At 40.8% G+C, this 22,652-nt stretch overlaps 1 protein-coding gene across 1 annotated transcript in view; it reads left to right on the plus strand.

Annotated features, from left to right (window-relative positions):
- Window positions 1-227: 227 nt before the first annotated feature.
- Window positions 228-22,652, plus strand: part of shroom3 (shroom family member 3) — a 74,878-nt gene continuing 52,453 nt past the window's right edge. Inside the window, exons 1-2 of the mRNA XM_005725493.1 lie at window positions 228-833; window positions 7,148-7,302. Coding sequence (XP_005725550.1) covers window positions 675-833; window positions 7,148-7,302 — 314 coding nt within the window. The 5' untranslated portion in view covers window positions 228-674. The remainder of the gene's footprint in view (window positions 834-7,147; window positions 7,303-22,652) is intronic.

Raw genomic sequence — 22,652 nt, forward strand, 5'->3', positions numbered from 1 at the left:
AACACACACACACACACACACACACACACACACACACACACACACACACACACACACACACACAGGAAACACTCAGCTTTTTATCCCAGTGTCCTTTTTTAATTCACACCTTTTTTTAAACTCTCTCCTTTCTCTCAGAGTTTCTGTTTCCTCTTCTACCTCTCCTGTCCCTCCCTCTCTCCCCCCTCCCCCTGTCTCTTTCCTTTCTCCTCGCTCAGTGAGTCGCAGTAAATCCTATTGTGATGCTAAACTGATTTTTGGACGAGACACAGAAAGAGAGAGAGAGAGGGAGAGAGAGGGAGAGTAGGTTTGGATTTGTGTTTGAGCAGATCTGATTCGGGCTGCCTCTCGTTCATGTGGAAATTTGATGGCCTTCTCCTCTCCGTAAACTTTTAGGACTCCTTTCAGACTCCTACGGGGTGTTTTTTAGGAGTTTCTCCGGCGGAGGAGCCGCCGCTCTGCGCGCTCCAGGAATGCACTTTGCAGGAAACGCGACTCTGTGCACGGACACCTCCTGCTCTCTTCGCTCTTAACGAGGAGTTATAAATGAATGACGGCAATGCACTCGTGAAGGACAGCTCGTTTTCTTCACACCGGTCCCCCCTCCACCTCCACTTTATCCTCCTCAGGCTGAGGACATAGGAGCCGGGAGTGTGCGCTCCCCCTGGCCAGGCATGGAGAGCGGTGGCCGGGCGGGGCTCCAGCAGGCGGCGGGCGGTGGAGGAGAAGGAGGCGGCTGGGTGTTGGTGGAGGCCCGGCTGCATGGAGGAGCGCCGTGGGGCTTCACCCTGCAGGGTGGCCTGGAGCACGGAGAGCCGCTCATCATCTCCAAGGTAGGAGACAGGACGTGTGAGGCCTGCTGTGTTTGTGACCTGTTCTGCGCATGACGGGAAGCCGGAAACAGGGAAAGAGTGAATAATTATTCCAATCATATCGATTGATTTTGCATGAATCAGTGAATACTATTATTTCTAAACTGTAAATCAAATCAATTTATTTATATAGCACCTTTCACAGGATAAAAACCACAAAGTGCTTCACAGTAATATAAAACAAATACATAAAATACATTAATAATAAAACACACAGCACAAATCTAATCTGTAACTACAGCATATCAGTGGCAGAAGTTTAAATGTATTTTAAATATATGCAGAAAAGTTATTAAAGTTGTTGTTGTTGTTGTTGCGAACACCTGATCAACACAGATTGCAGTTCAAAGGGGCAGTCAGGCCTTTTAGTAGCACTTGCCTCTAATTTAATGTGCTGCATGAAACAGAAGGACAATGTCTATGGAGGTGAGGCCGAGATCTTCTGATTTTTACATCCTAGCACGGGGCAGGCTTTAAAAGACACCACAGAGGTTTGGAAGATGAAGCCAATGTGGAAGAGCTTTAATTCTGCATTTTCTTTTTCTAATGACCAACAGGGGGCGACAACTCTGGTTTGAAGTCGGTTTGTATAGAAGTCTGTGGGTAATTGAGCCTAATTCTCGAATGATTTATGATCTGAATACACACTTTACTGATGATTTTATGGTTTCATTTGCTCGTTTTAAGTTTTATTAAATAGATTATGATGTTCATTTGATAAATTATGGTCCCATTAAAGGCAGAAAGGAGGATGAGGCAGGACAAAATAAACACATACATCTGTAACAGGCTCATAAAATGGTGTGATCCACATCTCACTCATTGTGTCTGGTTTCAAAACATCAAGAAGGCCATGTGGGCAGTTTTTCTCATGGACTGAGAATGATTATGTTTGTAGAGACATGCGTATGTGCGTTTTGCTTTTATAAAATAAACAAACAGATAAAACCATATATTTAGGAGCAATAATCAGCTGCCTCTTCAGTAGCTTCCTCATCTCTTGGATGGGCTTTTAACTCTGCTGCAGAACAATAACCGCTGCCTGCTCCCAGCTGCAGTCTGTGAAGTGGAGTTAAAGTCTGTCCGACCCCCAGAACCGAGACTAGAAACTGCAAAGTGACATCATCGGCTGCTAGAGCAGAAACCTGACCAGCGAGAGTATATGAAACATGAGATGAGAAGGATTGCAAAATAAACTTGTGCAACCTGTGTTGGGGAAAACCTGAGCAAAAAACAGAAAAGGAAAGAAAACACTTGGCTTGAGGCTTCAAAATCAAGACTTTACTGGTGACTATATCCATTCACATGTAGTCTTTGCTTTCAAGCTTCACTGTCTTTGAGGCTTTTTGCCTTAAACAAATTCAAAATAAATAAATCACTCGATGCGCCAATAATCAGTAACCCCTATAACTATGTCAGTAATGAAAGTGTTACTCTTTACCAGCCGCTTCATTGCCCAGAATCATCCCAGACGGCAGAGAAATATGGGCCCAAGTTTGGCTACTTTTGGCAGTCATGGCTTAGTTATGGCACTGGTTAGTATTGTGTGATCCAGACATCACAACATACTTGACCTCTAGCTCATATAAGATGGACCTCTGGGTAAGTTGAGTCAGCCTGAGTCAACACCATCAAATATGGCCCAATGAAAGCAGTAGGTTTGAGCCACACTTTGGCCAAAGATTCAGTGAAATCTGTGATGGATTTTTAATTCTTCTTCTTTTTAAAGCCAAGAAAAAAGCCCAAAACCTTTGATATCATCATTAGTAGATGACCACTACCATCCTTACAGCCACCATCCTGGCCTCATTTTATTAAAATGCAAATCGCCAGGCTGGTACGTGCGTGCGTGCGTGTGTCTTTCTGTGAAGGTTATTCTGGGATGGAGGCCAAACACCGTAAAATAGGACAAGAATGTGAATAATGTGTTTTCCTGGTTGCTTTTGAATACAATCATGCTTTTATTTTGTGCTGTACTTTGGCTGGCGTTAGCACAGTTCTCCATGTTTGACCCCAACACCAGCATGATGTCGCGCTTCAGTTTTTTTGCGTCTCTCTTTATGTTCTGTCTCCTTTTCTGTTTGTGTGTCTCACTCATTCTCTTCTTTTTGCCGCCAACCAACCGTAAAAGAGACCTGGCACACTTTGCTTGTTTTGTATCAACGCTGTGCTGAACTGGGGTCAGAGGTCACAGCGATGGCTCTAGGAAAGTTAAACCTTCAGATTAAAACTTAATGAGTTTTAATCTGAAGGTCTCATGACCTGTGTGTGTGCCAGAGTTACACCATCAGTGTAAAGGTGAACAAAGTCTTTGCTGGGACTGAAATGTTTACTCAACCTGAAAAAGATCCAGGGCTTTATTTAGTTTTGCGTTGTGCATCTTTTAAAATGCTATTTATTGAAAATTTATTATTATGATTTAATTTAAAACTTTGTTTTTTATAAAAGACTCAAACATTTTAAGTGCACTTTTAGGATCAAAGCTAGCTTTGTTTGAGCTGAAGGTAGCTAACAAGCTACCTAGCTTACACAAAATACTGTTTTGAAAGAATAAGTCGGGCAATTCAACCAAACTTGCCATTAAGGTCACAAACCTGCCGGGATAATTTGATAAACTGGCTAACTGCACTTTGGTTGCTAACCTTAAGCAAAATCTGAGGCCTGTACTCCAAAAGGATATTACATTTTTGGCAATCTGTGTCAAGGTAATAGTCAGAGTTTTCTGTGTCATGAAAGTTGCTCTTTTTTTTACCTGGCTAATTCACCATGGTAACAGGCTGAACACATAACTTGGTCAAATGCAGGTTATGTTCAGCGTTTTGGTTTGAGATCATTTGAAAGTGCCATGTTTTCACTGATTCTTTTATTTGATGATTGCTGGTCGGATGTGTTTCATATGTCCCAGTTTTTAAGCCATATAACTTTTAAAAACCACCCAGTGAATCACAGGAATATGCATGTATTAATCTGGTGATGCAAAGATGTGTTTTTACCGTCAATTCTAATCTGCTGATAAGCCTCCTTTACACGCACAGTGTTTTCACCAGTCTCGCAGCTGTTGAACAAAACAACCTAGATGACATGATATTGAGATTTTCCAGAAAAGCAAAGACCAGTGGACTCATTTAGACCCAGCTCAGGGCTGAAGATTTATATATTATAATCTACAATCTAAAGGGTTATGCTGGTTGTGGCCAAGCAAAATACACTTAATACACACCAGTTAATGGTGTGTATTAAGTGTCACACTAGTCCACTGGTTCTTTTAAACAGGTTCAGTATCGGTTTTGAAGCATGAGAACATAACCTCGAATATGTCATAATGATGGCTATTCGATTTATTTCAGAACCACAGTGTTAAAAGCTGGAAATGTGAATAAAGAGGTGAGAAGTCCTTGATGAATAGATGTTGTAGTATCCCACTGTGGTAAATGTAGGATCCAGTGTTTTAGAGTTAAAGCATCAGGATATCCTCATAATTCTTTTTAAATATGTCTCTTGGGAGTACACCAGCTTCATGCAATTACAGTGAACTGGCTTACCCGTTTATATTACACTCCTGTATCCTTTAATCCTGGAACTAAAAGTCAGCATATTATATCTTCAGGATGTTTTATTTGTGTTCTTTTTTTTTTTTTTTAAACACTGGCTATAATCACCTCTAAATATCCCTCAGATTAATAAATAAAGAGCACATGCCTAATCTTTAACCTCTAATGAGAGGTCAAAAGTATGGAAACTTCAGGTTTTCACAAGCTAGAGAGGCAGTGAACCTGAGTCCAGCTCTAGTTTAGAGAGAGAGTGCTTTTCCTTGGCTGAGGCCCCCCATCGCTCTCAGAGGATATTTTCCCAAATCACACAGTCTTTATTGATTAGAGGAGGTATGTTGTTTCAGTCACGGTATGAGCGGGCTGAGCCACTCTGTTTAGATATCTCGGTCTGCAGGATAATGAATTTCAGCTGGAATACCACAGTCACTGACACACACACACACTCGTGGAGTTACTGAGTGATTCTGTGGGCCTTATTTGGGTATATTTATTCCTGAAAAAGGCAAACAGTGCAGGCATGTGCATCGTTCTGCAGAGCTCGGGAATGCTTTAACACAGTTTTCCTTCACAGCTCTGAGAGGATGTTTCTTTTCCCTCACATCAGTAACGCTCATTAGATACTACTCCTTTGTGTTAATCAGCACTAGTTTAGATAAACACCTGCAACCGCGCACTAATGTTTATCTCCTCAGAGTCGGTGATTCAAGTCGCCTAGCGCAGATGGTACATGTTCATCAAAACTTTGTATTTTCCCGATGCTGCAGTTGCAGCATGTGGGTGAAGACGCATCATGTTTTTGTTGAGAAGTAACACGTGTTGTAATTCAGAAGAGCTTCAGACACTCCCTGCAAGACATTTTTGGCAGTGGTTTTAAAACTTAGAGTCCCAGGTGGGTGGGGTTTATTGTTTCAGAACAGAGCAAGACACTTTTGTCGATCACAGGAAAATATGTGCAAAACAAACAGAGTCATTCTTGTGTGTTTTTTACCCATCGTGGTTAATCTGACCTTTCCAAGTGCAAAGCTTAGCAGCCTCAACAGGACCAAACTGATGAGATATGTTTTCCAAAACAACTCTGCTGAGTTTAGGCTCTAAAAAATGTCTACTGCTGCTCACTTCATGCCTGATATCCAAATGTTATAGTAAATGTTGCTGTGACATCTCTAATGCTTACTTATTACGATCTAAAACAGGAATCAACAGGACAATAAGGCATCTTATCTTATCAATAATGCATCTTTCCCATCTGGGAACTCACTAGTTACACTGCTGGTTTTAGCCTCGGGAGCAAGTGGACCGGTGCCTGTTTCCTGTTCCGTGTATCACCTAAAGTTTAGAAATGCAGCTAATAAAAATCAAAATGGTCTTCAGATGACAAGCAGGGGTTTTAAGATTACATTTAGGCAAACCCAGTTCTCTTCCTGATCACCACATGCACCGTGTACCTATAGGATAACAAAGGGAAACTTTCAGAAGCTTTCAGTACCAGAACGCTCGTCCTCTGTAACTGTGCACTACTTCAATCAATCAGTGCACTTTGACCAGATGACGCTTGTCCAGAAATATGTTGATGAGCAGCTCAGGATTTGATTGAGTTTATCTCGTGCTGAACAAGATGATGTGACTTTAAGAGGAAACACACACACACACTGATAAACAGGCAGTCGTGTGCTGTGATACTGATGCACACACAGTGACAGGCTGCTAAGGGTCATCACTGTCAGCAATGATAAAGTAGCAGGGTCACACTGATATTTACAGTGTGTGTGTATGTGTGTGTGTTAGAGAAGGAGCGTGTGGGAGTGATCAGAGACATTCGAGTCACATTTGGGTTTGCTCTGATTTTGATTTGTGCTGTAATTAAAGTGAAGGTTTACTTCAGTGTGCTATGACATGAAAAATGTATTGTATGCAGCTGGTAAAATGCCAGCTGCTACCCCTGTCAGGCTTTCCAAACATGTATGCAGTTTCCAGTATGCAGCACTCAGACTGAGAGCATTAAAACACTGATGCTTCATTCAGAGACTCAACCAAACTTCACTTACAAAAAGAACCTCAACAACAGCATTTCCTGTTAACACTCATCTAATCTGTTTTTGTGTCATTAGTGCTGATTCCCTTCTAAATATAAGTACTTTATTATTTTAAACTAGTTTAGGATCATTTTAGAATATTTCCGTCTTAAGGAAATAAAAGCAAAACAAATGAAATAGGAATAAAAACTGATTAGAAATGACAAAACTATGAAAACTCTGACGTCTAGAGGAAGGAAACCTATGAAGAATTGAGAGACATACAGGATGTAAGGATCACAAACACCAAAGACCTCCTGCTCTTCCCTGCAGTGACCCTGTCCATAACACACACACACACACACACACACACACACACACACACACACACACACACACAGGGGAGCGAGTCCTGCCAGAACAATAGACGGCCTGATAGCAGCTGCCAGAGGAAGTGTAGCCCAACATGTTTCATCATTTTGTATGTTCAGCCTAACTCAGCACAGACACCAGTCGAAGTTCAAGGTCTTGGATCTTACAAACCTCTTAAACCTTGGCCCCTTTCAGCTCTCAGACCTTTCATTTGGAGGTCAGTACCAGGAGCAGCCTTGCGTAACGAGCTGCTGCCCCACAAACTCGGGTGCTAGGAACTCACACTTTGCAGCCGCATGTTTGGACTGCATTAGCTGATGTTGTGTGTTTGTTTGTACAGGTCGAGGAGGGCGGCAAGGCGGACAGTTTGGAGCAGCCTCTGCGGGTGGGCGATGAGATTGTCATCATCAACGACATTGAGCTGACCGGGTACCGTCAGGAGGCCGTCGCTCTGATAAAAGGATCGTACAAGACTCTGCATCTCACCGTCCGCAGGTACACACGCCAGTTGTTAAAGCTCAAACCAACAAAACTGAGGCAAACGGACCACAAACGTCTGTTTCTGAGACCGACTCAGAGCTTTCTGCAAGCACGCAGGGTGGATATTTCTCTTTCTAGCAACAGCCTGAAACCTGATAATCCCAGCAGGCGGTGGGTGAGTGTGTTTGGAGTGTAGCTTTACTTGCTGTAAATGTTGGTTTTATTCCAGCACTTGGTTTCAGCTGTGAGTTTTCAGTGCAGTAGTTTATTAAATTAAAGAAAATCTGGAATGAGTGACCAACAGTGTAGTACAAGGTTGGAGTGAGCGCAATCTGTTGCCCACGTCTAGACTTTTACCCTAAATAATTAATTATTATCTATGATAATAACAGTTCAGACAAGCACAGACTGGCTGGGGATTTGACTCAGTTGACTGTGTGTTATTAAAGGCTGTCACCATGTCAGCGATTAATAGAATTCACTTTAATGATATTACTGGATGTCCGGTATAGATGTTTTGGGAGTAACAGCTGAGTCCAGCGTGCCCAGCACACAGTTTGATTTGGGGATAGGATTTTAGCCCAAAGTGCAGCCTGTGTTCTAGGAGCCGTCATTCATGTCGTGCTGATTATTTATTATGTTGTATTATGTTGTATTACACTTACAGTGAGGTTCATAAGTTATTGGCCAAGGACACATTTTGTCATTTTGCTTCCATACACCTCCAGAGTGCAAACTTCAGGAAGCTTAATTACAACATTCTTATACTCAAACCAAAATGAGGATGAAAGACTCACCTAACTACCAAACCAAGGGCCAAACAAAAGGGCAAAATAGCACGTGAGCGCACACCTTAAATAGCTCTCATAGGTGTGGTTATTTTTATGGGCGATGTATAAAAGTTGCCCCATTTTCTCAACACGAGGGTCTGCAAGCTCATTCAAATATCAAGCACAAAAATAAGACATGCTTGTTTTCTTTGACGTTAAATATTGACATATTTAGCAGTAAACTGCATGTTATAATTATGTTGACCGCTAAGGTTTATTCTGTTTATTCTATTTGTTCTTATTTGGGAAACAAATGTCATCATTTCATGTTTTTGACATGCCAAATGAAGATAAATTGATTCAACCACATTTAAATATGGTTGGGGTATTTTGCACCTCCAGAAATATGCAACAGAGTCAGTTGCAAAAGGTTCCCTTCTCTCACAGGCAATCCTGTCACTGGGTTCTCTTTTTAAATACCTGACAGTACTTTTTTTATGCCTGAATCCAGTTTGGGCTGGTGCAACACATCTGGCTCCAAATCTGAGCTGAACCTGAGGCTCAGCGTACTCCCGTTGTTGTGATACCTGTATGACCGTAAAGTAGGGAAAATATATCGAAATTTGTTTTTGAATTACTTCTAGAGCTCTAGATTTTTAGATCATAAAGATATGACATAAACATTTAATGAAAAGGAGAAGCAGTGTACTGAGCAGATGTGGGAAAACAGAAGTCTTGTTGAAATTGCAGTTTGTTTTCTTAAGGAGTCTTGTTTCAAATATGTATCAGAGTGACGCATTTGAAGCTATGACAGTACTGGAGTGGTTAAACTAGCCTGTTCCTGGGTCCTGTAGGTGAAGCTTCTACAATCTCCTGAAGGCATCAAACACTTCTTCACATCCGGTTAAAGGTTCATCAGACCAGGATCACATGCTGATTAGACCCATTTATGACCTCTGACATGCCCGGGTGCCAACTTCAGCACTCATTGTGTGATTAGCGCTGATGTTCAGACTTTGTCCAGCGTTTTAAAGCTAAGTCGGTTTTGAGGTTAGGCTGTATTAAAACATAAGACTGCTAAGACGCAAACAACAATCACCCATTTAATCGTAAAATAAGGAGCAGGAGACCTCAGCAGAGGGCGTGTCGTGCCACCCAGCATCAGTGTTGAGGTTGATGCACTGCCAGGTATGTGTTTGGGTTTGGGGTGTGACTGTGAGCGAGGCCACTGTCGCTACTGCAACTTCTGTTTACTGGAAGACGCGTGAGACGCCAAACACAATGCAGGACTTTAGACTTTAGACACACACACACCTTTACACACACACACACACACACACACACACACACACACACACACACACACTCTGTGGGACAGGTGTAAAGACACACACACAGGACTGTGGAAGGCGTGGTGACAAGGGAAGGCTGTGTGTGTGTTTTGGTCTGATTTTCTTCCTGTTTGGATCTGAAACTGTAAAAGTTGGACACTGCACAGGTTCAACATTTCATTTCTAGTTCGTATTCGATTCTGTTCTGCTCTACTCTATTGTGATGGGGCTGTACGGAGGCAAACTAGAAGGTTTGAACATTGGACCCTGGTTTGCATGTTGATGTGCAGTCAGCGTTTTTTTTTTAGATGCTTTTTAGTGTCATGGATCAGCCCAGCAATCCATTTGATACCACAGACACAATTTGTCACGTTTTTTTCACGAGCACAGCTCTGAAAGTGCTCTGCTTGGGCACGAAGCATATTCATGTTTGCAGCTTGTATTTTGTCCACAGAAAGCAAGAAAGTGTAAAACAAGTTTTGACTGTTCTACTTTTACCCAGACTATGATCTGTTCCAAACCAAACCAAAGTCATTCTTACGAATCAATGGACTTCAGTGACTTTAAGCAACTATAGGCAACCCTTCCCACACTGGGAATGCTAAATCAGCAGGCCCAAAAAGGTTTTTCTTAACTTTAATGCAACAGGAGCTACCGATGAGACTGGTGATTGACACATGACAGGGTACTAAATACATTAGAAGGTTATCTAGGCAGCCGCAGCAACCAAACAGAGCCAAACTTGGGTCTCTGATATGACCCCTCCACCATCACTCCCTTCAACCTTTATATGTGGACACAAATCAGTACATCTGAGCTCAAACAGAAGAAAAATGTCATCCAGAGATGCAAAAAAGTCATGCCCAGAAACACAAATCAAAAATAGATAAAAAGCTGGGACTGCGTTTACGTCAGATGGACCCACCTGAGTCTTGGCTGTTCTGGCTATAGGCCTGAGAAGTGTTAAAGTTCGCTGGTTCTGCAGGTGTCAGGAGTTTTAGTCTAATAATGTAATAAAGTCTGAAGGAGCTGTATCATTTTAGAACTTTTCTGTCTTATGGGAGTCTCTGTTTTGAAGCCTCAACATTATCACCACAAAATGGTGGTTATCATCTAACTACTGGGAAGTTTAGTTAGCAAGCTGGCAAAACAGACACATAGCTGCTAACGGTGTTATATGACACAAAGCTATAATATTTTTCATATAATTGCATTAAAACACAGTCCAGAAATCCAGTCCAGTTACTTGGATTACTGTGATGCCAACCAGTTTTGAAGCCTCAACACCGGCCTTCTGGCTGCTGCCAGGTTTCTGGAACCATCAGTGACCATATTTAGAGACAAGGGATTGAATGATAATCCCATAAAAAATGGTCTAGCACCTTAAACTTTACTGAAAAACCTACTAAAGTGATTTTCATCAGAGCAGGTGAAGCCTACCTTGAGTCAGCCTCAAGTGGACATTAGAGGAACTCCAGATTTTGGACACGTTTTTCGGGGGAGGGGGGGGTTGGTACTTTTCACCTTTACCTTTTGCCATGACTTGTGTAGGTTTCTTTCTTTGTGTTACTTCCCGTAATGTTGATCCAAGGAAAGAAATGTTTGAATGTGTATTCTTTCTCAGCCTAACACTAGGATTAGGGTTTGTCTTGTTTTGGGAGAAGCATTCATCACCTCCTCCTGCAGCTCCTCCATCGTCTCCAGCTGCAAAGCAACAGCCTCTCGGTGGGGTAATAAAGATTTATTGAGCTGAACTGATGGTTATTACCGCAGAAGACCAAAGTCTCTGTTTGTGTGTATGCGTGTCCTTTATCCGGAAGGCATTATAAAACTATGTGTCTGACTTTAGCGGGTATTAGCTGCTTTTATTGTTGGTATTGTGTGTGTGTGTCCTCCATCCTTGGTGTCAGTCAGACAAAAGGCGCATGATGTCGACACCAAACGCACCTGTCAGACCACGCCTTCTTTGTCTCTCCTTACGACTTTCTCTCCTCCATACCTGACTGTGCTCGATCTGATTGGTGCCTTCAGGTGAGCCCTGATTGGCTTGGAGACACAAAAGCAAAGAGAGACACACACGCAAACACACACTCAGAAGCACAGACATTCAGAGGGAATCATGCCATTAGTGTACTCACAACAAGCTGAAAACAAAGCAGAAGAATTTCAGAGGAGCTGCCCGTCAGAGCTGTAAGTGTATGTAAGTGTGTTTTCTATAAGTAGTGAGAACAAATGAAGCAGACTTTAAGTTAAATTTGTATTTAAGTAAAGATGGCTGATGTCATTTCAAACTTTAGAGTTTCAATGTGACTATTGTGATATAAAGCCAGCATATGAGGGTTTAATTTAAATCCATGTAGTTTAACTCCTTAGTTATAGTGTCATGTTCTCCAAGCTTTGGGGAACATGATTAGACAACACTTAATTGTTTTTCAGTCTGACAGGCTTCAGTAGGTAACGCCCATTCCAGATTATTGTACTTGGAAACTTGAAAAGCCTTTAAATGCCTGGAGGGTGTTTGTTTTCAGTGGAATGTTTTTTGGCTCTGGGAGATTTCTCAGATTAAAGGTACTTTCTTGTACATTGTTGTGTTTAAAAATAGTTTAAAACCTGCTGATACTAACTAAAGCAATCGAAAGCTATCTATGCAAAATATGTTTGTTGTATCGAAGAGATAACCCCTGAAGTCAAAGCAGGGCTGTACTGCACATTAGTGCAATACCAAATTTGAACCACAAGATGGTGCAGCGAGTCAAATGGGTGGGGCTAAAAAGAGATAATGAATGTTAAACAGCAGCAAACATCCATAGACATCTTGCTAGTAAAATGCTGCCCCTAGTGGTGAAAGTTGTAGTTAAATTATTAGAGAGTACCTGGAATCCAGATGTGGGTAATACGGGCAAGTAAAGAATCGTGAGTAGAGATCTTTGAGAAAAATCTTTTTGTCATGATGTGAAGTGTCTGTTCGGTTATTTCCTGTTTTATTTTCTATTCATTGGTTCTTCACTTGGTAGTTTTCTTGGGACAGCCTCACCTGTGTTGTATTTGTCAGTTCCTGTTTTATGTTCTTTTTTTGTTCACACGTAGGCCTTCGTGAGGCCTAGAGACTCGTTGGCAACCACTGATCAATAGGGAAAACTATTTAGCAACAGTTAGCAAGTGGTTGCCAGAGGTAATTGCTATGAAATCAGTTGCTGAGGCCTCATTTATGCAGGCTTTGAGACCAGTTGGTGACCTCTGGAAGAATTTCCTGACTGCTTGGTGACAATTGCTTTGGTTGCTAGCAAGTTGCCATGGTTGACACTAGTAGCACTTGGGACTTGTCTCCAAATATTCTTTTTGCTTTATCGTTTTGTTTTGTTTTTTGTCTTGGTTCATGCAGATAGTGACATTCGATTATGTGAACATTACCAACAACCAACTGGAGTGTTTGTCTCTCTGGTCTCTCAGTCAGTGCGATGTATTCTCTGTTTCTTCCTGAGCTGTGTGAACTGTTGCATACATGCAACAGTTTATTCAACAGCTTTTCTTCTTGTAAATTTCCACAAACAGTAGATGAGAGATAATGTTAGAAGGAATCTAGTGGTAGTTTTGCAGAAGATCCACAGTCTTTCCAAAAGCTTAACTTCTATGTCTAAAAACTTACGGATTATTGTTAAGGTCATTGGTTGCTGACTCAGAACTCTGGATTCTCTTAAATTACGCATATAGAAGTATAACCTGCAGGGATATAAGTCAAAGTCATCGATTTTTAAGCATTTTTCTGTCACATTTTACTGGTGATTACAGATTTGGGGGAGTTGACTCTCTCCTTATTCATCAAAATATTCATTTTGGTGTCAGAATCACTGTCTAGAGTGGCAGGAATTGCTTCTAAATGGGATCACTTGCATATATGCTGATGTTATTAACTGAATCTTTGACCATGCCTAATATGAAAAGCCATCAATGCAACAGTATAGATATACATGAAAGAAAAAAGGGCTAATCTTAACAGGTTTGTTTGAATATACCAGTGAAATGGTGCATTGTGGTGACTGGGCTGTTTTTGTTAAGATTTGTTTTCTACAGTTTCGTTTACACGTGAGGGTCCTCCTCTATGTTGGGCCCCTGGATGCAAACTGATGTAGATCAGACTGAATGCGAGCTGGGTCCAGGCCGTACGAAACTGCCACATGTAGCGCTTCTCAGAGGGAGGTACTTCAAGTTTTTCTCAGCAAACAACAGATGGGTCTAGTGACATCACAGAGTCTTGTCATCACCACTGGGTTGCTGGGAAACGAACTGCACCAATGTGCTGAGCGGGTGAATATGTTGGTGTTTGTCGAGACATGGTGCCAGCGTGTACCTCTAGTAGACTCTATTTAAAAAATGGACGTTTGGCTGAATACGTGACAATTTGTCTGTTAATTAAGTTGATTTTCTTAACGTCCCCCTAATTCCAGTCTTTATGCTGAGCTCGCTTGACTCCTATTGTGTATTTGACACATAGACACTGTAAAAATTCTTAGCCTTGTGTCATTTTTGGACTCCTTTATAGTTTTGTGTAGAAAAGGAGCTAGTTTAGCTTCCCAGGAAGTTTAATGTCTCCACACATTAAACCCAGAGGAGCTTGTTCTGCTCTTGGATTGAGTTTGGATTGGACAAGCAACTTTGGGTTGTGGGTTGTGAAGGTTGTGACACTGGCCACTCAAAGGTTTTTTCTTAATGAACTTCCTTATTGTGCGTGTGCGTGCGTGTGCATCCACAGTGGAGCATGTGTGTAGCGAGTGTGTAGATCTTTTTTGTTCTTCTTTTAATTGATACCTGACTCTTGCTTTCCTCAGGAGTAAGGTAATATTATCGGGGCTTACCCCTGCTGTGTGTGTTTATGTGTGTGTGTTACCTGTATTACCTTTACTACTACTCCCCTTACGTCTTGCAGCTGCTGTACCTGCGTTTTGTCTTCTAATCTCCAGTAAGCAGCGGCGTGCACTTAAGCAGTGTTACATTACACATGAGGAAAAGCTTTTATTTCCCCTTAGGCAAAAAACCAAAAAAAACACAGAGTGCATACAGGAGGCGCTTGCTGGGTGAAGTGCATCGATCATGTTCAGGGCTTTTTCAGAAAGGGGGAAAAAAACTCACTGTTTAGTTGCATTCCTGCTGGATGCTACAATGTCAAGGCCACTGCAGGTGTGTCTTTTTCTATGGCTGCTTTTCCTAAAATAATCTTTACTCTGTGGAAAATTCAGGAAAATGCCAAATCTGTGCTTCTCCAACAGGATTAATAATCTACAGCCTAGTAGCAGCTCTGTGATGATTTTTTTTTCTTGGCATAAAGTTGAGCATATTTTCCATCATTGTCTGCCAGAAAACATCAGAGAAACACAGACTTAATAGATTGGAGTACTTTTAAAGGAACTGATTACATAGCTGATATTTTAAATTACAGTTAAAGCTAAATATAACAAACTGCAATGTCCTTAAAGTCTCTTTTATAAGATAACATAGATAGATAGATAGATAGATAGATAGATAGATACTGTAGATAGATAGATATGAATGAAGTTGTTCTCTGCATTGGCCAGAGGAAGAATCATGATCACTCATGATTTTTCCTTTTGCTGCAGTGTTAATGATGAAGCCGTCCTTAGCATTAACATGCATGGTTACTCTTGTTAGACAGTTGGGTACTCTTGGACAACGACCCAGCCGTGCTGTGTCTGTCGTGAGCCGCCTTTACTGTCCGTCCTGTTGCTTTAATGTCTGCAACGTCTTTGTGACTCCAGGTACTTTGTGGTCGTCTCCTTTGTTATTTCTCCTTGTGGGTTTCAGGTCAGAGCCTGTATTGTAATTTTGGTTGTTGGCTTTCTCGTGGTATAACTGAGCTGCCCCCATCTCCTTCTCAAGATCTGCTGCCACAACTTAATGCTGCTTATTATTAAGGCCAGATTTGTAAGGCCAGACCTTACAAATACTGCCTGGGCCTTGCTGATTCGGCATCTGTCCCACCTGCTTGTCTCACGCTGCCAGTCTACATGAAGGGCTTTAGTTTAGTGTATTTTAACCCAACCACAGTTTTTTGGTTCATAGCCTTAGACCGTCAGGCCTGTCTTTCTGAGGTTTAGACTTCACGGCTGATTTACATCTGCGGTAAGTCTTTGTAGAGCCTGCGATGTGACCCTTGTAAGTGGTCAACACTGTTGCCAGCATTCATGCTAGTTGATGGTGTTAATTACCTTGTGGTTGTGTCGTAGTGTTTTGTACACATTGGCAGCCACGACAGAAACAATAAAAGCCTGGAACTTTTTCCCCCGCTGGATCCCCGCTTTTTGTTGTGGCCTTTTGCTTTATTCTTTTCTTCTTTTGTCTATTAAGCTTTTCCACTTTTTTTCTTCACATCCAATAGTTTCTGCAGTTTCCTGTGGACTCAAATTGTGGTCATAAATATTCTGTACTTGTAAATCAAATGCGTAGTTGTGAACTGAGTTTTGTAACCTTGTAAACCAGAAATCTAAAAATTTTATGTTTGTGCATCTATCGATGAAAGTTTGTGTGTTTGTAAAAAATATTTACACAAGTTACAATTGATTTATTTTTTGTTAAGTTCTGGTTACAGATACAAAGCGAAAAACTCTTTGTAAAACTATGCGCTCAAGTTCCCTCGCTTGTGTGTGAGTTTCAACTTGCAAGAACGAATTTGACCATATTTTTCTTCCTTTCAGCTGATTGGTCAATGTCATGTCAATCACAAGTGTAACAATCCAATCTGAGAACAGATGCGTTTGGCTGTCGGAGGGGCGTTTTACTGAGCTTCAGGACCTGGAAGGGTAAATGCCCTTTCACGTGCCAGTGTTTTCCTTCATCACCACACAGGAAAACAGTCTGTGCGTGTCTGAGTTCGGTGATTTTCTTTGTCACAGGTTTACGTGCTTATACAGGGACCTCCAGAGCCTTTTCAACAGACATCAGGACATCTGGGGGACAGCAGTGTTGTGGAAATGAAACACTCTTCACTAGTCGGGATAGTTACAAAGCTTTCTTCGTTCTGAATGAGTGATACGTGATATGTTTTTATTGAACATTTGAACAAAATTCAACACAAACTCTTGTAGAGGATATAAAGCCAGAGATGTACATCTTTTGAAACGACAAGAAGCAGGCGCATCTAGTACACACAGAGGTGCCGCAAAATAATGACAGAGCTCTGCGGCCAGCGCAACTAATTTTGCATCCTTCGCTCTGAGTTAGCGGTGAGCGCAGCGCATGCCGCGTCCGTTGTGAAAGGGCCTTTATGCTGCACAGCAGAATCCATTCAGGGGGATAACATGGTGCTCGATTCTCAGTCCTGATACTATCAGAGCTGCGTCAGTGTTATCAGTAATAGCACCGGTGTGGATGAGTGTGTATTTTCTGTATGCGTTTGTTCTGGCAGTGTCTTCCTTGGTGCATACGCTGCAGTTGGTCGGTGCTTTGTTGAGCAGGTTTGGCCACAGTCTCTTCCTGTTGTTCTCTGTAATATTTGCATGTGCTTTGTTTCGTGCTGATTGAGTCTCTTAGACTGAATTCAAAACCGATGGAGAAAAACAAAATCCTGCTCTTCTGGGAGGGACATAAACCAGAACACGAGATAATAAAATCTGCAACAGCCTTTTGCTTGTTGTGTTTTTAATAGAGACGGCACGATACCACTTTTTTATGTCCGATACCGATACCGATATCATAAATTTGGATATCTGCCGATACCGATATGAATCCGATATAGTGTATTTTTTAATCAATAAAACAGTTTTTTTAATATCTTGCTGCTTTTTGTATAAGTTTATACTCAAGTAAAAAAAACAAAACACTAAACCTATTCTGTTATACCTACATGCAAAAAATACACTGCACCCAAAATATTTCATAGTTCAGCAATACTGATCAATCTAATAAACTTAAACCTACTTCATCCTTCCTATTCTGATATTTTAAAGAGAACTTAGCAGAAATATTAAGCAACCTAACTAAAAATTAGGGAACCACCCACCCTCCTCCTCATGATGCTTAATTGACGTAATCAACTATAATTTGATGCAGTGTGGGGGAAAAAATACACAGAAATCAATTATTTTTCAAGAATAATTAAATGGATTCAACATCTTTCTTCAGCAAAATTGCAGATTGAAATGGTATCTTTCCAAAGGAAAAAGTACTATAGCTTACTAGGGTATATTGGACTTAATAGTTACTATATACAGTAATGGACTTCTATACATTTTACATCAGATTAAAACTTTGGGTGTAAGATTCAGATAATTATTTATTAAAAGCTCGACATTTAAAATGACAATAAGAAAGAAAAGTATGTCTTTGTGCCCCCTTTTCCCTGTTAATGCCCTATCGGCCCCCCTGGCTAAACTTTGCTAGATCCGCCCCTGCACAGTTACCAGCCGTCAGCTACGTAGAAAAAGATCCTCGAGTAGAAAGTAATAATAAATAAATTCTAACAACAGCTTATCAAGCTTAAACGTGCTGCTGTTGTTCAGCCGCTGGTTTCTTCTTTCTGGCGCGAAGTGAGCAATAAACAAACAAGAGAGACAGACTCGCGACAGAAAAGCCGATTAGCTGATCATTGATCAGTTTCATGATTGAAGTAACAGCAGGAGAGGGAGGGAGAGAGAAGAGCCAGTCGCTCCATATATCGGTTGTTAAGCTTAACGCTGGAATGCTTTACAAACATTCAGAGATGAACTTACACACTTGCTTTACTTCTCTCTGGGATAACTTCCTCGGAGATGAAATGCCGGGTTGCTAGCGAGGCTACAAATACACACAGCCGCTCTATCAAGTGACCCGTACTGCTGCGATCTGCTATGGTTATGAGCCGAGTTACGCCATGTCGCAAGTTTTGTGAGGTGCTTTTTTGATATTTAATGGATCGGATTACATTTTTTTTATTTTTCTCCGATATCCGATCCAGTAATTTACGTCCAGTAATTTACGTCAGTACCTCTAGTTTTTAATAGCGTTTATTTGTCCTGCATGTCTTTATTGTCACTTCACACGGAGGGATGAAAGGGCTGGTTTTATGAGAGCAGAGAAAGTGTATGTAGGGAGGAGATCGGGGTGGAGTGATGGTTCCTAACTTACTTTTTTTTTTTCTTACATTGACAACAGAGCTCCCCTGAATTTAACAAACACTGATGATTGTCTAAATCAAAACTTTTGTTTGATTTTAAATAATTTTGTCCGTAGTAGTTCTAGCATATATGATATTATTTTTCACTGAAATGATAGCAGCAGAGGCGTGTTTAAAGGGGGGTTTAGGGTGTTCCTGCATCCAGGTTTTTATAACGTGAAATATTGTAATAATATTCTACATTTTTAACACATTTGTAAATTTAAGTAAAAAAAAATCTGCCTCATATGCCTCCCATTGGTTTCGTCCATTGCCTGCCTCCCCGCAACTCCTCAACACCTCATTTAAAAAGCTGCGCCCATGCTCCCGCTCATAGATCATACCATTCTTTCTGTGGTACAATGATTAATGTTTATTTCACACTTTTAAGGTTTGAGGTTCAGACCTGCTGGAGTTTGCATGTCCTCCCTTTTCTTTTCCTGCATGTGTTTTTCCGACTTCCTCCCACAGTCCAGACACATCAGTTAGCTCTTGATTCTATAATGTCCAGCTCAAAAGGTTAAACTGTATAAAATAATAGATAAATGAGACAGGGGTTAAAATCTGAGAGCAATAGATAAATTCCAGTCCATTTTCATTATTCCAATTCATTTTGAGCAAATTTTGAGTACATTTTCAGAACACTGCCCAGTTAAAACCGGGATGCCTATCCAGTCTTTAAGTCTGATGTCATTAGCTGTTTCCAGGTCCAAACACCGCTTCAGGTCCCAAAGTCAAATGAACACTGCAGCATCACTGAGAGTTACAAACTGTCTAAATTCTTTCATCTTTAATAAAATGATCAGTGTGGCTGCTCTATCAGGTGTAACAATTAAGTTTAACATCCAGGCATCCATGAAAACAGAATGTATTAAATTTAGCGGAGTTAGAAGTTAGCTCACTAGTTTTCGCCTAAACATGATATAGCATGACTGAGAGATTTCTGAAAGATTCAAACGTACAGCTCTGTTATCACTTCCAACATAAATTAAGACAGAAAACTAAACAGAAATGACGTTTGTAGGGTTACTGAAGTTGGGCTAGCTGATATATAATGATGTGCTACGCAATCGCTAGCTACACAGCTATGTTAGCATAACATAAACAGTGAAGCTGGAGGATGAACGCTAACTTTTTTCCACTCGATAAAAGTTAGCGTGAAGGTTCCTGATGGTTAGGGACAAATGTAATCGCATGGCAGGATGCGACCAAAACTTCAGTCAGGAGAACAACTGAGATAATCCATACACAATATGAGGTTAGTCATTAATTTACTGCTGCATGGGCTGGGCTGTAGTTACATCATAAGGTTTTAAAAACTGAGCTGATCACTGCCTTTTTTAGGGACTTGTTCAAATTAAATAGAACAAAATACAAAGCATTAAACATGTTAAAAATACAACACCCTTAATAAAGGCAGAGTAGTTTGGACCCGGAAGCAGAGTTCATATGTCATCGCTTAAAGACCGGATTATTGCAATCATGTTTATTTCTGCTGTGAAGCTGGACATTTAAACGTGGGAGTCTATGGGATTGGCTCATATTTAGAGGCAGCCTCAAGTGGCTATTAGAGGAACTGCAGTCCTTTAATATAATGTGTACATTCACCCAGAAAATTGGCACATTACCCAGTAGCCCCACTGCTGAGTCATCATCCAGCTCAGTCACTCTCAGTGTAAGACCAAAGCTCTGATATTAAAGATTAAAACATGTAAATATTCAGATTTAGGTTTTTAGGTGCTCTGACCTCTGGGTAAATGATGATAAACTGTTTTTCTTTCAGGTTTCTTGATCACTGCAGTTACAAAGTAAATAAAATCAGATGGACTGAATTTGAAACTTGATGACAAAAGGAGGCCAAGAGGAATTTGAAAACATTCGATCATAGTTGCGTAGCTGTCTGTAGGTGTCCCCTCCGCCTCTTTTCTCCCAGTCCCTCTCTCTCTTTGTCTTCATCCATTCATCTCTGCTGACTCTCTGTCTTTGTGCTCTTTTGTTGTCAGTTGACGTAATCGAGCTGAATGAATGTTTGAGTTTCTCTGCTCAAAAAAAGACGAGGAGGAAGTCATTACAGGGATGAACCGCCTCAATAGAGTTTCCCAGGCAACCCGTGTGTGTGTGTGTGTGTGTGTGTGTGTGTGTGTGTGTGTGTGTGCACAGGGACTTTGTGGGGACCCATATGGACACTTTTAACAACACAAAAAAATCACTGTGAGTTCACACAAAACCCAGTTTGGTTCCGTTACAATATTTTTTTAAAAGGTCTCCAAAGACATTTGTTAACTCTTTGAAGGAAATCCCAACTATTTTGAGTTACAGCCCTTATTATGATGTAAATGCACAATATTTTCACTTTTTTATAAAATCTGAATCTTTTCACACATATTTTGATCTAGAAAGAGTGTAATTAGCTCAATAGCGTAAATTCCAGGGCTATTATTATTATTTCTATTGGCCTGGAGTTTGCAAAGAATAAATAAGATAGCACAATGAGCCTTGTTTTGTTAAACAGGAAACAAGCAACATGATTCTATTTGATTTAAAGTACTGATGTTCATTTTAACTTAGCTATAAATGTCAAAACATTAAAATGTCAAATTAAAATTTACCCAGCAAGTAAAATTTCTGTTTCAAATGCATAAAAACCCCTCCACTGAGTATTTTTACTCAATAAATCAGTAACTTTAGTTCATGTAATGGAGTGAATGTAACCTCTCACATCTCACCCTTCTCTACACATGCATGCAACCATATCATGTGACAAAATTCCACACGCAGGTCACATGACACTAAACTGTCTCCATGGCAGCTTGGTAAAACATTTCTGCTGAGGAAGGTTTCAAAATAAAAGCTTCAGAAACAGATAAGTTGGACATAAGGCAAGTTTAACTTAGTGATGATTTACTTACTTAACATTTTCTTGTGTATCTCTGTGTGCTTTAACACCACTGTTTGTAACCCAGAAACAGCAGAGATCCTTACCTGATCTTCACCTGCTGGATGAGTCATTTTTACCTCTAATGATTGAAGTGTGACATAAAACCAGTTTGTGGACTGATTGTTTCCTCTCCTGTGAATGATTTCAAAATATATTTCCTCCACTTCAGTCATATTCAGACAGATTTGGTACTTTTTTGAGAAATGTTATCAGACCATCTCCAATTTCAAATAAAACGACTGTTTATGGTGTTTTTTATTGATTTTCTCATCTTTATTTGTGACTCACACTGCTATTGAACTTGATGAACTCAGGTGAGGTCAAGGCCAAAACGCTGTGTGTGTGTGTGTGTGTGTGTGTGTGTGTGTGTGTGTGTGTGTGTGTGTGTGTGTGTGTGTGTGTGTGTGATGAGATGGAAAGTGGAATGTGACAACGCAGTCCCTCCTGTTCTGGTGATTTCTGGGTGTTTGTGGCTGCCTTGCATTCCTCTGACCAGCCCAACAGGTTTTATTTTAATGGGCCTTTATCTATGCACCTGTGTGTGTGTGTGTGTGTGTGTGTGTGTGTGTGTGTGTGTGTGTGTGTGTGTGTGTGTGTGTGTGTTTCTGATAATGCAGTGGTGGAATGTCCGCAGTTCATAGTGTAACCCTGGGTGTGTTGTGTTTTGTGCTCTCTCTCTGTTTTTAAAGGGGTTGTAGATATAAATGGCTCTGCTGGGTGGAGGAACGATGGAGAACTGCCTTTGATTTGATTTTCAATCAGAATACACTGCTCAGAATAAGGTTTTTTCACTAGCTTTCCATTTAGCAAGGGTGGTGTCACTACTGGTAGCGTGACCCTGGACCCTACAGAGGTTACACAGGTAGTCCAACTCCCACAGGATGGTACCTCAACGTGTGCTATTGCTAGAAGGTTTGCCATGTCTCCCAGCACAGTTTTAATCAAATCATTTGCCCCCATCTCAACTTTGAATTGAATCTTAATTTTGAACATGTTAAAAAATACAACCACATAGAAATAAAAGAGACAAACAAATGAAGCAAAACAAATGGAAAACAAAGCAACCACAAATACAGTGGGGCAAGAAAGTATTTAGTCAGCCACCGATTGTGCAAGTTCCCCCACTTAAAATGATGACAGAGGTCAGTAATTTGCACCAGAGGTACACTTCAACTGTGAGAGAC

Source organism: Pundamilia nyererei, unplaced genomic scaffold, assembly GCF_000239375.1.
Source record: "Pundamilia nyererei isolate P.nyererei 1_Seehausen unplaced genomic scaffold, PunNye1.0 scaffold00016, whole genome shotgun sequence".
Taxonomy (NCBI): Eukaryota; Metazoa; Chordata; class Actinopteri; order Cichliformes; family Cichlidae; genus Pundamilia; species Pundamilia nyererei.